The sequence below is a fragment of the Solanum lycopersicum genome, chromosome 1 (assembly GCF_036512215.1).
Source record: "Solanum lycopersicum chromosome 1, SLM_r2.1".
Taxonomy (NCBI): domain Eukaryota; kingdom Viridiplantae; phylum Streptophyta; class Magnoliopsida; order Solanales; family Solanaceae; genus Solanum; species Solanum lycopersicum.
Genome location: NC_090800.1, coordinates 5,007,331 through 5,022,110, shown reverse-complemented (window position 1 = coordinate 5,022,110; position 14,780 = coordinate 5,007,331). Strand labels below are relative to the sequence as shown.

Sequence of the window (14,780 nt, the reverse complement as noted above, 5' to 3'; positions counted from 1 at the left end):
ATCTGATTGATTATAGCTCTCAATTATCAAATTATAATTTGTCTGTCAAATATGTATTTCGCCAATTATCTCCTATGGATCTAATTTTATTTTAAAAATCTTCTTCACTGATATTGATATCCTATTTTTCCAGCAAAAGAAAATGACCATCACAACTCTCAACTAGGTTAAGAATAAAACTTCCAATATAACAATAATTTAGGGAATTTTTTTTTACGTACTACCTTCGTCCACTTTTAATCACGACAAATGTAATCCATATTCATGGGCGTATAAAAGCAACAATAGTCTCTTACCATCCCATCAATATTCAATGTTAACTGAAATTGCATACATCCACGTTAACAGGAAAACATCGTAGTCGCTTCTAGCAAGAACTTTTTACCCTGTAATTTGAAATCCAACAAACCCAGAAAAAGAAGAAGAAAAAAAGCCTGGGATTTGGATGAAAACTCACTACTGAATATGCTCTATATCTCACAACGGTCCATATATCCATTGTGTGCAAAGATGAAGTGCTAAACAGTTATATTCTCGCCTCAAACTATAGGTAGCTCACCACAGTCACTGATGACAACCCTCTTCCTTGGACGGTCACCCCTATCAGTCTCCTGGGACTCGATCAACTTCACAATGTCCATGCCTTCTAAAACTTGCCCAAACACAACATGCTTTTGATCCAGCCATGGGGTCTGCAGTGCACCAGAATATAAATTCATCCAATATCAGGACAAGTCAAAAATAAATAGAAGTAGTTCTGATTTCTACAATATGGCATCTAAAACATACTAATACTCGAAAAGGCTCTGCTCTAGAGAAGGATATCTTGTTGTCAGACAAGAAGCATCTGAGTGACCAACTGTAATAGTTAAAATATGCTTGGCTAACTGAATTATCCTGAAAATACCCAAATTCATATACTTCCATGTATATAGTTCCTTGGACAGGTTAGAAACAGAAAATGAATACATGTTTGCAGACGTGAGCTAGTGAAATTTGCTAATTTGGTTTCCTTCATTCGTTTTTAGTTTTAAACACTCCAAAGTATGAACTGTTAGATGTTATTCATGTATAAGTTGGTATGAATCTGGGCAAAGTCCAGCTACGCTGAAGCATGACAACTAACTAGCAGATACATCTTTATCACAACACATAAGAAGCAACGAGTAAGAATTATTTGACAAATAATGTTGCTCAAACTAAATATTTACAAGCTCAAAAACATGGGTTTTGCTAAGGGCTGAAAACATTAAGAAAGGAAGGAAGTAAACAAGTGGTTCTTTGTTTCTAGGAATCAAGAGCAGCTAAAAATGACTACCTAATGGTCAAAATTCCAAAATGAGCATATAAACCTCTTTAATTTCATATACCCTTTTGCAATATGATAAGAGTACTATTGTAATCACAACTTCGCAGTCAGTATTTTTTTTTTTTTGAAAACAACTTTGCAGTCAGTATTCACAAAAGATATTCAGCTGATTGAGATTCCTATTCCACATACCTTTACAGTGCAAATGAAGAATTGGCTTCCGTTGGTATTAGGCCCTGCATTAGCCATGCTAACAATCCCAGGTCCGGTATGAACCACTGCAATTACACAAGGATTTTTCATCACAAAAGAACATTGAACACAATTGACAATCTGAACCAAAGGGGTCCATTGCCTTAACCACAAGGAGAAGTTTGAAACCAATTTTTAAGAAGAAAATCCAACTTACACTTGAAGTTTTCATCCTTGAAGGTACGACCATATATGCTTTTACCACCGGTTCCCTGCGAATAAAAAATTAAATCCATGGGGGGAAGATTACAATATGCCAGAATGGCAAGTGAAAATTTTCCAAATTATGAACTGCAAACACTAGAACACTCTTCAATCAATCTATGCATATTAAATATTGGAGCAGTCAAGTTGTGTGCAATAACACATTCCACTTAAACAGAATTATTGAATATGGCAGTAGTACATATTCCACTGAGCATCTTAGCTCATGTACTCTTTCACACATTCAACTACTAATCAAAGAAGACATCCCATTCAGAAACATAGAACAAGCAAAGTTACATCATGCAAGTTCATTACTTATTTTTGAAAAAAAGTTTATACCATGAAAATTGATAATTTAGAATACAGAGATCTTACGTTGCTACAAGCATCAGGGAAGTCTCACAAACACAGAACCGAAACAAACTGAAAAACAACCTTTTCTTCTCTGGTTTTCCATGGTAGAAATTGGAGCCATGGAGGATCCAAAAGATGAAGGATAAACCACCAAACAGGAACAAGAAAACACTAGGCAAAGAACTAATTCAGAATTTTGCATTTCTGTTAATTTAAAATCTTGCTCAAGGTGAAACAAGCAAAATAAAAGGCTAAAAGATAAGCACCCAAAACACACCAAGTGTACTACAGAAAATACAATGAACTGGGTGAAGGATGTGTGTGTCAAGAAGAATGCCAATTAGAGGAACAAATAGAAAAAAAAAAGAAAGAAAGAGAAAGCAAACCAGGTGTTGAGACACCTACATTTCCCTTGTCGAAATCACCCCCTTGAATCATGAAATCTTTAATAACACGGTGAAATGCAGAATCCTTGAAGCCAAAGCCCTTCTCACCTGATCGGAAGAAATCAATCCAAACTATAAGCTAAACATAAATGATAGAAAGAATTATATGCATGAAGCTCAAGCAACAAGGCAGAATATTATAGCAATAATGATAATGAGAACAAAAACTGCAATAAAGGTAGTAGTGATAGCAGCACTAGTCATAAGAATATCGACGACAATAATATTAATAACATAAAATCTATTAAAGAACCTGTGCAGAGTGCACGGAAATTTTCAGCTGTCTGTGGCACATCATCACCATATAATCCAATTACAATTCGCCCAGCAAGTTTTCCAACAGGATTCCCAATGCTAATATCAAAATAAACTTTGTTTGTCACTTTGGATTGCAAATCCGCCACCTGGATTTCAATAAATACATTCAGATCTATTAAAAACTTCAACCAAGTAATGAACAAATTATGGAACATTAGTCCCATACAAAAGGCAACATAACACCATGTTTGCTGAAAACTGAACCACAGCCATTCTAATCAATGCTCCAAGACTTAAAAATCCGCTTCCACAATTAACTTTGCTACTTAACAAAAGAAAACACTGCATTATATGACAGTCTTCTCATTTTGGGTCATATTTGACATCTCTATATTTTTATACCAATTTCACAAGTTGTAAGTATTAAAAGTCCTTGTTCCACTCACAAATATTATGAAGAACTAAAATTTCTCTTTTCACAACCTTCGATATAAACTTTTTTTCCAAAAGTTGTTCATAGTTTCTTCTAGCATCACCAATACTATATACAAACCTAATTTAACATATTCTCACATAAAATGAGACAACGAAGTAACACTCAGCCACACATGCCATCTGCAACCAATGTATTCATCTACTTATCCCTTACATTTAGCTCTAGAACTTAAACAGAAAAGTTATTCCTCACAGAAACCCTAGAACGCATATTTACTAGCTCAACGCTAGACATATTGACTCAATCATCAAATTTTCGGCGAAATCAAAGAAGAAACACACAAACAGTAGAGCAATCACTAATAAATTAGCTCAGCGAGCGAGCACAGACCTCCACCGCGGCTTGAATAGAACCAGATGAACCGCCGGTTTTTTTGTGAACCGAACGGTTTGAAGAAGTGTCCAGACGCAACGAACCACCAAATAAGCTTGACGATGAGAATGAAGATTTCAGCAACTTCGGATAAGCAGCATATGTAGGGTTCGCAACTCGTGGAACTGAAATTGAGCCTAAATTCGACTGTAAACGGAGAAACGTTAGTCAACTAAAACAACAACAACAACAACAACAACGCTCTATTTCCAAAAATTAGTGTTATTACTACAAATTAGAAGGCAACACTGAACAACAAAGCTCAACTGCAAATTATTGAGAGGTTAAAGAAACTCACCACTGAAGCAAATGTAGCTGCCATAGTTGCCGATTTCAGTTCTCCGGTACGGCGAGTTGAACTGCAATAGAGATAGAGAGAGAGAGTGTGTGTGGTTGGTGAAAATGAGGGACAAAGATGGTGTGTGACGGAGATGACGAGCCTCAACCCTCTTGTATAGACCGATTAGGTAAACATATCCATTACAAATGGTAAAAAAGTTGTTACTAGAGTATAATATTAGGAAATAGCCTAATTTTTACCATGGTTTAAAGTGCGAGATCGTTTGGTTACTGGATAAGGATTGAGTTACGTTACATAAGTTATACTATATTTGATAGCTCTTTTATGTCAAGATATAATGTTTTAACACACATAATTCTATGTTTCATTAGAAAATTAGAAAACTATTGAAGTAATACATGTATAAGTTATGAGTCAATCCATGAATTATTTTATGCGAGTTCGAGATGAAATAAGTTATACTTGAATAATTAGTACTACATGAATAAAAATATAAATTGACCACTTTACGTTTCACTCTCAATCAAATATACTCCACTTCTTTTTAAATAAACATTCAAATACTCTCTCTATATTTGTAGATCTAGAATGTGACTCTTCATCTTCCAAACAAATAAAATGAAAAAAACTTTCAATTTTGTGTTTTTTCTTTGCCATTAAAAGTTCGAAAACTCTAAACTTGACTTATTTTTTTTATTTTCTTTTTCTCCTCTTGTTTTCTCCTCTTTTAATCTGACGAGAAAGGAATGAAATTCTAGGTCTTCTCAATATATTTTTCAATGAAGTTGATGTTTGAGTACTCCCAATTTTGATGTGAGTTTTGTTTTATTTGTTCAAAAATCGTGTTTTCTAAAAAAGGATTCATTAGGTTTAGTTTCTAAAACTCCAAAAAATGAACATGTATTTGAAGTGTGACAAAATAATATTAATATTTTAGTTATTGAAGTCGAACAAAAATAAGACATTTTACCTTTGTTTTTCAATATTACTTTTTATTTTTTATAAAATTGAACATTTTAGTTTGAAATCATCTATTACCTGTGTATAATAATATTCTCCCATGATGAGCTCCACGTTGAAGCCTTCTATATATATATAATGTTATAAAGAGTACAATGTATCAAGTAGACTATGATTGTGGTAAGAGTACAAGCTTATGTAAATAAGTGTTAGGTAGTGGAGCCTGATTAATTTTAGGTTTTCCTATTTATTCTTTGTAACCAAAAATACTCTGATTTATTAATATAAATATACCTCACCGTCGTAGAAGTTTACTCACGGGGTTTTACCACGAAATATTGAGTTTTCTCTCTCTCTCTCTAGATTTCTCATCTCTTTCTCTTGAAAGTTCTTGTGTTCTTCAATCATCTAGTGTGTGTGCGTGAATCGATCCTAACAACTGGTATCAGAGCTAAGGAGATTCAACACGATCACAGAAGATGGATAGTTCGAAGCTTGGAATCAAGAAGTTTGATGGATCCGATTTCAGTTTCTGGAAGATGCAGATCGAAGATTATCTGTACCAGAAAGATTTTCACGAACCGTTGACCGGGGTGAAGCCGGAATCCATGACGGAGGAGAAGTGGAAACTCAAGGATCGTCAGGCTCTAGGGTTGATCCGGTTGACTTTGTCAAGAAACGTGGCGTTCAACATCGTGAAGGAGAAGACTACGTCCGGTCTGTTGAAAACACTGTCAAACATGTATGAAAAACCATCGGCTATGAACAAGGTATATTTGATGCGTAGATTGTTCAATTTACAGATGTCTGAAACTGATTCGTTTCTGATCATATAAATGAGTTCAATATGATTGTGAGTAAACTCAATTCTGTGGATATTAATTTCGAAGATGAAATTAAGGCGTTGATTTTGATGTCATCTCTGCCCGAGTCTTGGGATACTGTTGTTGCTGCGATTAGTAGTTCCCGTGGATCTGAGAAACTGAAGTTTGATGAAATCTGTGATGTTGTTCTTAGCGAAAGTAATCGCAAATGAGAAGTGGGAGATTCATCGGGCAGTGCTCTCAGCGTTGATCGAAGGGGGAGAAGTAAGACGAAAGGCCAAAATCAACATGGTTGATCAAAATCAAAGAATCGAGGAAAATCACTGAACAGATCAAACGTGACTTGTTGAAACTTTGGAGAAAAAGGGCACTTTCGGACGAACTGTACAAAGCAAAAGAAGAAACAGAATCAGAAATTTGGAGATGACAATGATTCTGTAAATTCAGCAGAGGACATTGGAGATGCTCTAATCCTTAGTGTGAACAACCCGGTTGAATCATGGATTTTGGATTCTGGTGCATCTTTCCATTCGTCTCCAAGCAAGGAGTTGTTCTAAAACTTCAAATCTGGAAATTTTGGAAAAGTATATCTTGCTGACAATAAAGCCTTAGAGATTGAAGAAAAAGGGGATGTTTGCATAAAGACCACCTCGGGAAACCAGTGGACATTGGAGGATGTCAGATATATTCCTAGGATCAAGAAAAATCTGATCTCTGTTGGTCAGTTGGATAGCACGGGATATGCAGCAGAGTTTGGGAAAGGTTCGTGGAAGATCGTGAAAGGTTCTATGGTAGTAGCTTGTGGCACCAAATTTGGAACCTTCTACACCACTGCAGGGTGTATAAACATGGCCGCTATTGCTGAAGGTGCTTCCGGTTCATGTCTGTGGCACAACAGACTTGGACACATGAGTAATAAAGGAATGAAGATGCTGGTTGCAAAAGGAGCATTAGAGGGTCTGAAGTCTGTTGATATGGGTCTTTGCGAGAGTTGTGTTATGGGCAAACAGAAAAGAGTAAGCTTCACAAAGACTCCTAGAGATCCAAGAAAGTGCGGTTGGAAATGGTCCATACAGATGTTTGGGGACCATCTCCAGTATCATCACTTGGAGGATCCAAATTCTATGTTACCTTCATTGATGATTTCAGCAGGAAGGTATGGGTTTACTTCTTGAAGCATAAGTCAGATGTGTTTGCAACTTTCAAGAAGTGGAAAGCTGAAGTTGAGAATCAGACCGGCTTGAAAGTCAAATGCCTAAGGTCTGACAATGGAGGAGAGTATGACAAATCAGAGTTCAAGACATTCTGTGCAGCTGAGGGAATCAGATTGATGAGAACAGTTCCTGGTAAGGCAAGACAGAATGGAATTGCTGAGAGGATGAACAAAACAATGAATGAGCGTGCAAGGAGTATGAGGTTACACTGTGGGCTGCCCAAAACACTTTGGGTGGATGCTGTGAGCACAGCTGCATACTTGATCAACAGGGGAGCATCAGTTCCTTTAGGGTTCAAGATTCCAGAGGAGGTGTGGACAAGAAAAGAACTCAAGTACTCACACTTGAGGACTTTTGGTGGCACTGCTTATTTTCATGTTGATCCAGAAAAGAGAGACAAGCTTGATGCCAAGGCTGTGAAGTGTTACTTCATAGGCTATGATTCTGATTTGTTTGGTTACAGATTTTGGGATGACAAGAACAGAAAGATCCTGAGATATTGTGACGTGACATTTAATGAGTCTGTCCTGTACAAGGACAGAGATCAGAAGGTTCTAGAGATTACAAAGCAAGTGGGAGTTGAGGTTAAGTTGGAGAAGAGTAACCCCAGAGATGTCGAAGCAAATACTCAACCAACTCCTACTGAAGAATCTGAAGTGGAGCAAGTTACACCTGAGCAGGTGTTAAGGAGATCATCCAGATACATCAGGGCACCAGATAGGTATTCACCTTCATTACACTATCTATTATTGACTGATGAGGGGGAACCAGAGTCTTTTAATGAAGACCTACAGGTGGAGGATTCGATTAAGTGGGAGCAAGCCATGGATGATGAGATGAGGTCACTTGAGAAGAACGACACATGGGTGTTGACTGAGTTACCTGCAGGGAAGAGAGCTTTGCTGAACAAGTGGGTGTTCAGAATCAAGACTGAACCAGATGGCAAAAGAAGGTTCAAGTCTCGTTTAGTGGTTAAAGGATATTCACAAAGGAAAGGTATTGATTATGCTGAAATATTTTCTCCTGTTGTGAAGTTAACCTCTATTCGAATTCTGTTGAGTATTGTTGCATCGGAGAATTTGCATCTAGAGCAAATGGATGTAAAAACAGCGTTTTTACATGGAGATCTGGACAAAGAGATCTATATGCAGCAACCGGAAGGATTTGTAGTTCCAGGCAAGGAACACATGGTGTGAAAGCTCACCAGAAGCTTGTATGGACTAAAGCAAGCACCAAGGCAGTGGTACAAGAAATTTGACTCCTTCATGACCAAGAGTTGATTCTGCAAAGCTGAAAAAGATCCTTGTTGCTACTTCAAGAAATACACTGATTCATATGTCTTTCTACTCTTGTATGTGGATGATATGTTGATTGCAGGATCTAGTATGAGGGAGATTAACAATCTGAAGATAAGGTTGTCTGCAACATTTGAGATGAAAGATTTGGGTCCAGCAAAACAGATTTTAGGGATGAAGATTTCTTGGGATAGATCTGCTGGCACTTTAAATCTATATCAGGAGTTGTACACTGAGAAGGTGCTGAGCAGATTCAGGGTTAATGATGCTAAACCCAGGGCTACTCCATTGGCAAATCACTTTAAATTGTCAAAGGAGCAGTCACCCAAGACTGCCGAGGAGCGTGATCACATGGCACTTGTTCCATATGCTTCAGCAGTTGGTAGTTTAATGTATGTTATGGTCTGCACTAGACCTGATATAGCACATGCAGTGGGAGTTGTTAGCAGGTACACGGCGAACCCTGGGAAAGAGCATTGGGAAGCTGTGAAGTGGCTTCTGAGATATCTGAGAGGTACATCCAGTACTTCACTTTGTATTGGCAAAGGCAAGGTGACTCTACAGGGTTTTGTAGATGCTGATCTTGGTGGGGATGTTGACTCGAGCAAGAGTACATCTGGGTACATTTACACCATAGGTGGTACAGCAGTGAGTTGGATGTCCAGGCTTCAGAAGTTTGTTTCTCTTTCATCTACTGAAGCTAAGTATGTGGCAATAGTTGAAGCTGGGAAAGAGATGATATGGCTGGCAGATTATCTTGAGGAATTGGGCAAGAAGCAGAGCGAGAAGATTCTCTACTCAGATAACTAAAGTGCCATACAGTTGGTGAAAAATCCAGTCTATCATTCGAAGACAAAGCACATCAGAAGGCGATACCATTTCACTCGCAGGACAGTGGAGGATGGTGATATGTGCTTGGAGAAGATAGAAGGTGCAAAGAACCCGACAGACATGTTGACGAAATGTGTTGATGTTGGGAAACTGAGGTTATGTAAAACCTCGGTTGGTCTTCTGTAGTTGTTGCTACAGATGTTGCGGTGTGGTAAAGATGTTGATGATGAAGAGATTTTTTTTGAGAATGTACTTTTTGGATGACTGAGTCAGTCTCCAAGTGGGAGAATTGTTAGGTAGTGGAGCCTGATTAATTTTAGGTTTTTCTATTTATTCTCTATTTTAGGTTTCCTATTTATTCTCTATTTTAGGTTTTCCTATTTATTCTTTGTAACCAAAAATACTCTGATTTATTAATATAAATCTACCTCACCGCCGTGGAAGTTTACTCACGGGGTTTTACCACGAAATATTGAGTTTTCTCTCTCTCTCTCTCTAGATTTCTCATCTCTTTCTCTTGAAAGTTCTTGTGTTCTTCATTCATGTAGTGTGTGTGCGTGAATTCGATCCTAACAATAAGGACTCTTAGAGTATTAAGTGTTAGACTAAAAGAATTCAACCTATTTTATATGCGTTGATACGCCCCCTCAATCTGGACTAGCCGAAGTAATGGACAGATTGTCTCTTAAAAATCAAAAGCGAGATGAAGGCAGGCCCTTTGTGAAGATATTAGCTAACTGCAATTGTGTATGAACATATTGGACTATAAGATCCCTTTGCGCAACCTTGTCATGAACAAAATGAAAATCAACAGCGATATGTTTCGAGCGATCATGAAAAACTGGATTGCGGGTTCATGTAAGTGGAGCTGATGTTATCACACAATACACGAATTGGTTCATGAAGAAAGATACCAAACTCACAAAGGATGTGGCGAATCCAACAAGTCTCAGCAATAGTGTATGCAACAACCCGATATTCAACCTCTTTAGATGATTTTGAAACCGTTGGTTACTTCTTTGCACGCCAAGAGATTAGATTAGATCCTAGGAACACAACAAAACAAGACATAGAACGATGACTATCAGGACAACCAGCCTGCGTCGGAGTAAGCAATAACCATGGAAGTAGGTGATGCGGTACGTAAAGTCAGACCATAGGTCAACGTACCCGACAAATACCTAAAAATACGCTTGACACAATGCATGTGAGTAGTATGGGGGTCATGCATAAATTGAGAGACAACATTTACGACATAGAAAATATTTGGACGTGTCATAGTCAAATATTGAAGAGCACCAACCATGCTCCTATATTCACTAGGATCTGTAAGTAACTCACCGTCCATTAGAAAGATAGAAGTGTGAGAAGCAAGAGGGGTACAGACAGGTTCGCATGTGTACATGTGAAATTTAAGCAATAAATCATAAATGTACTTTGCTGAGATAAGTGAAGAGTATGAGATGAACGAACCGCTTGACTACCAAGAAAGTAATGAAGATTGCTTAAATCCTTCATTGCAAATTGATGAGATAAATGAGATATGAATTGATCAAGAAGACCATTATGACTACCTGTGAGAATAATATCATCGATATAGAGTAAGAGAATAAGAACATGAGAAGAAGAGCGATATATAAGGACATCGTGTAAAAAGACATTTTTAACATCCAACCGACGAATCTGCCAAGAAAAGGAGACAGCAAGGGAAAGAACAATTCTTCTCGTTGTTGCACGAACAACAGGGCTTAAGGTCTCATGATAATCGATGTCAGGTTTCTAATGAAATCCTTGTGCTACAAGACGAGCCTTATATTCTCAATAGACCCATCTAAATTATATTTTATGTGATATACCCATTCAGAACCAACTAAGTTCATGTTTGTAGTATAAGGAACAAGGATACACATTTTGTTCTCCAAAAAGGCATTAAATTCATTTGTCGTTGCTTGTTGCCACTTTGAATTTTTCACAGCTTAAGAAAAGCAAGAAGGTTCATGTTCATGGACATTAACACTCAAAGAAAAATGTTGGTTTGGCTTAGAAATACCATACATTGGTCGAGCTTGCATTGAATGCAGAGGAATGGTAGATGAATAAGTGAGAAATTAACAACATGTGGCGAAGTAGATAAGGGCGGTGAAGATCCTACTGGTAACGACTCACTCGGACGAGGTACAGTTAAATTAGACTCTAAAGTAGAGATCTAACACCTTGTGGAATCTAAAGATCCAGAGGATGAGGGTTGAGACACATGATGTAAGGATGCAATGGATGTAGATACAGAAGATTCGAGATGTGTATAGGGAGTCCTATGATTTTCAAGCGACATTACAACAAGAAGATCAGAACTAGAGGATGAATGAGAGGTAACTCTGGGAGAACTAGATAACTCAGAATATGGAAAAACTAGTTCATGAAATATAATATAACATGACGATTGACAACGATAACCTTTATAGCCAGATTCATATCCAAGAAAGACACACCGAATCGAACGAGGTGTAATCTTATGAAAGACTCGAGCAGACAAATCAGGAAAGCACTCGCAACCAAAAACTCGAAGAAAGTTGTAATCAGGAAGCTTATGAAACAGTTTCTCAAACGGAGAAAGACTATGCAAAATTGTTGTAGGTAACCTGTTAATGGTAAAGACATCATAAAACGCAACATCAACCCAAAATTTAAATGGAAAAGTAGCATCTGTGAGACACAGTGCGTACCATTTCAATAATATGTCGATGTTTCCTTTCAGCAACCCTATTTTGTTGGGAGTGTCCAAACATGACTTACGAAAAGAAATGGCTGAATTAATAAAATGTGAAATCATGGCTTTGTTGTCAAACTCACCTCCTCCGTCACTTTGGAAAACTTTTATTCTAGTATTAAACAAAATTTCCACTAGCTTTGAAAAGCACAAAATTGAGGAAAAACATCTGATTTATTTTTCATTGGATAAAGTCACGTAAATCAGGAAAAATCATCAACAAAAACAACATAATATTTAAAGGCCAAATTAGATAAAACATGTGATTTCCATGCATCTGAATGAATGATGCCCAAGGGAAAATAACTACAATGGTCCACTAGATTGAATGATAAAGGATGAGATTTTCCTAGACGACAAGAGACACACTTATTACTAAACAAATTAGACAAACTGATGGAATTATTTTTCCTAAGACTAGCTAAAACACGAGTTCCACAGTGTCCCAAGCGACGATGCCATATATTACCAGGATGGCGAAAAGCAACACACGCCTGGGGAGGAGAAGACTTGGACCAAAGAGATAAAGGATATACGTCGCCCTTACTGGAAGCTTGAAGGAGAATTTGACCCGAGGCTTTGTCCTTAACAATAACAGAAGATGAGTCAAAACTAACAGAACAATTGTTCTTTGACAGAAAGTAAATGGTGGCGGAGATGGGGAACATGAAATATGGATTTCAAATGTAAGGGACAAGATGGAGTGGGTAATTGTGTGTACCCAATTTTTGCAATTTTAAGCAAAGATCCATTCCCAACCAATACATGATCTGATCCATTGTAGGAAAATTTATGTATAAAATTACGTTCAGATGGAGTCATATGAGCGAAAGTAGCTGAATCAAAATACCAAGGAACATCGTTTGTTTCACCAAACGACATAGCAGCGAAAGACTTAGGCATATAATTAACAACAAAAACATGGTTAAAAAATTATTGCACTAAAGAGTAGAATGACCAAGATGTCCACAAATTTGACAAACAAGTGGAGAAGGTAAGAGACCTAAAATTCCAGTGGACGATGAAGGTACGTTAATAGAAGGTGAAATATATGAAGTTGTTGGGATGCTACCAATACCTAACGATGATTGTCCAGAGAAACCACCGCGAGTAACAGAGTTGCTAGAGGTAACTTGATGTTGTTGACTCCGACTAAAAGAGCCTCGACTTCTACCACCACGGCCTCGACCTTTGGAGGAGAAAGAGCGACCTTTGCCACGACTTTCTTAAGGAGGAGACTGATTACCAGAGATATTTGATGAATTTAAGCTCACATTTTGAGTAGCGAGTGCTTGATGTAGGACAACAGAATTTATATCCTTGAATTGTTCGCAATCGTTGTTCATGGAGTAGAAGTTTTGTTGTAGGTTCTTCAAGTGACAGTGAACCAGGAAAGTATGTAATAATCCTAACCAAAATGTCATATTCCTTGCCTAATCCAAGAATCACATGATCAATAAAATCTTGAGAAGAAATAGAATAACTTATTGCTGCAAGCGAGTCAGCAATCTGCTTGGCCTCTCGATGATATTGATCCATCGACCTAGAGTTTGTTTTATGCATAGTTATCAGTTGTCTCTTTAATTCTATAGATTTCGCCTGACTTGCCTCCATGTACCGACGTTGTAGAGAATTCCAAATATAACATGAAGTAGGCAGTAAGAACATCCATAAGAACTTCTCGAGAAAGTGTCGCAAATAACCACGAACGAACACTTTGATCAACTTTGATCCATGACCGATAAAGAGGATTCGACTGTTGAGTTCTAGATGCATCATAAATAAAGGGATTTGGTGGAAAGATTGAACCATCGACAAATCCAAAAAGTTTATGGGAGAGCAAGAGAGATTGAAATTGAGTACACCATGTGAGGTAGTCTTCAACGGATGCAAGCTTTATAGTCACCAGATTTGTGACGTTTGGTGCAGCAAGAGCAGCAACATGATTATATCTTGAGAGAGGCACTGAATTTTTATTTTTGATAAATGAAATTGAAAGGAGGAACCAAAACTACTAACATATGGACCAATTAAAGTAGTGCGAGAAGAGGTCTAATAAGGAAAAGAGGTTGGCAGTGTGGAGAAGGAATAAGATAGAGGGGGGAGACTGGCAGAAATACCTGATGATGATGTTGCAGGTACATTAGGGATGGTAGATCTGTTTGAAAAGATGGGATAATTGGGTCAGAAATTGTTCCAGTGTTTGTCACCATCTTTACGTGAGAGAAATAAACCACTTAATTCTGTGAGAAGAAAAAAAATAAGTGCATTGCTATTGATGGCTATCTGATACCATGTGTATAATAATATTCTCCCAAGATGAGCTCTACGTTGAGCCTTCTATATTATATATAATGTTATATAGAGTACAATGCATCAAGTAGACTAGGAATGTGGTAAGAGTAGAAGCTTATGTAAATAAGGACTCTTAGCGTACTAAGTGTTAGACTAAAAGGATTCAATCTATTCTATATGTATTAAGATTACCTTCCTATACGTGTCTGCAATAAATTATTTAAGTAACATGATTGATACCTTTTCCTTCTAGAATTCAATTTTATAATGATATTGAATTTTTTAAATAGAAAATAGGTGTCTATGGATCCTCATAAATTGTGTAATGTTGAATGTTTCATCATACTTAGAAGATTGTGGTGCATTCATATATTTTCATTATTTACTTTTATATGGCTATTTACATGCTACAACATGTTATTAAGAACTTGAGAAAATGGTCATTGTTTGCTGATTACAAAGAAATACTTGGCAAGGATAAAGCTACTCGAGAGTTTGTCAAAAGGTCTAAAGATATAGAAGAAATAGAAAGAACAAAAGCTTAAAAAATTGCTAATAATAAATTAGTGGATACTATTGTTGTTGTCGACGTAGATGAT

At 37.2% G+C, this 14,780-nt stretch overlaps 1 protein-coding gene across 1 annotated transcript; it reads right to left on the bottom strand.

The window, feature by feature from the left end:
- Positions 1-273: 273 nt before the first annotated feature.
- Positions 274-4,291, bottom strand: LOC101263049 (photosynthetic NDH subunit of lumenal location 5, chloroplastic). The gene is made up of 7 exons (XM_004228380.4): positions 3,993-4,291; positions 3,653-3,841; positions 2,822-2,972; positions 2,528-2,616; positions 1,719-1,773; positions 1,502-1,587; positions 274-692 (listed from the first exon to the last, which is right to left on the bottom strand). The coding sequence occupies exons 1-7, from the start codon at positions 4,014-4,016 to the stop codon at positions 540-542; spliced, it is 747 nt and encodes a 248-aa protein (XP_004228428.1). The 5' UTR covers positions 4,017-4,291; the 3' UTR covers positions 274-539.
- Between the last annotated feature and the right edge of the window lie 10,489 nt (positions 4,292-14,780).

Bases quoted from the DNA above. Each gene is read 5' to 3' on its own strand.
- LOC101263049 (XM_004228380.4), bottom strand. From the start codon at position 4,016: ATGGCAGCTACATTTGCTTCAGTG. The intron at 2,617-2,821 runs GTTCTTTAATAG...TCTTCCGATCAG, and splicing joins TTTCCGTGCACTCTGCACAG to GTGAGAAGGGCTTTGGCTTC. The intron at 1,774-2,527 runs GTAGGTGTCTCA...TTTTATTCGCAG, and splicing joins GTGATTTCGACAAGGGAAAT to GGAACCGGTGGTAAAAGCAT.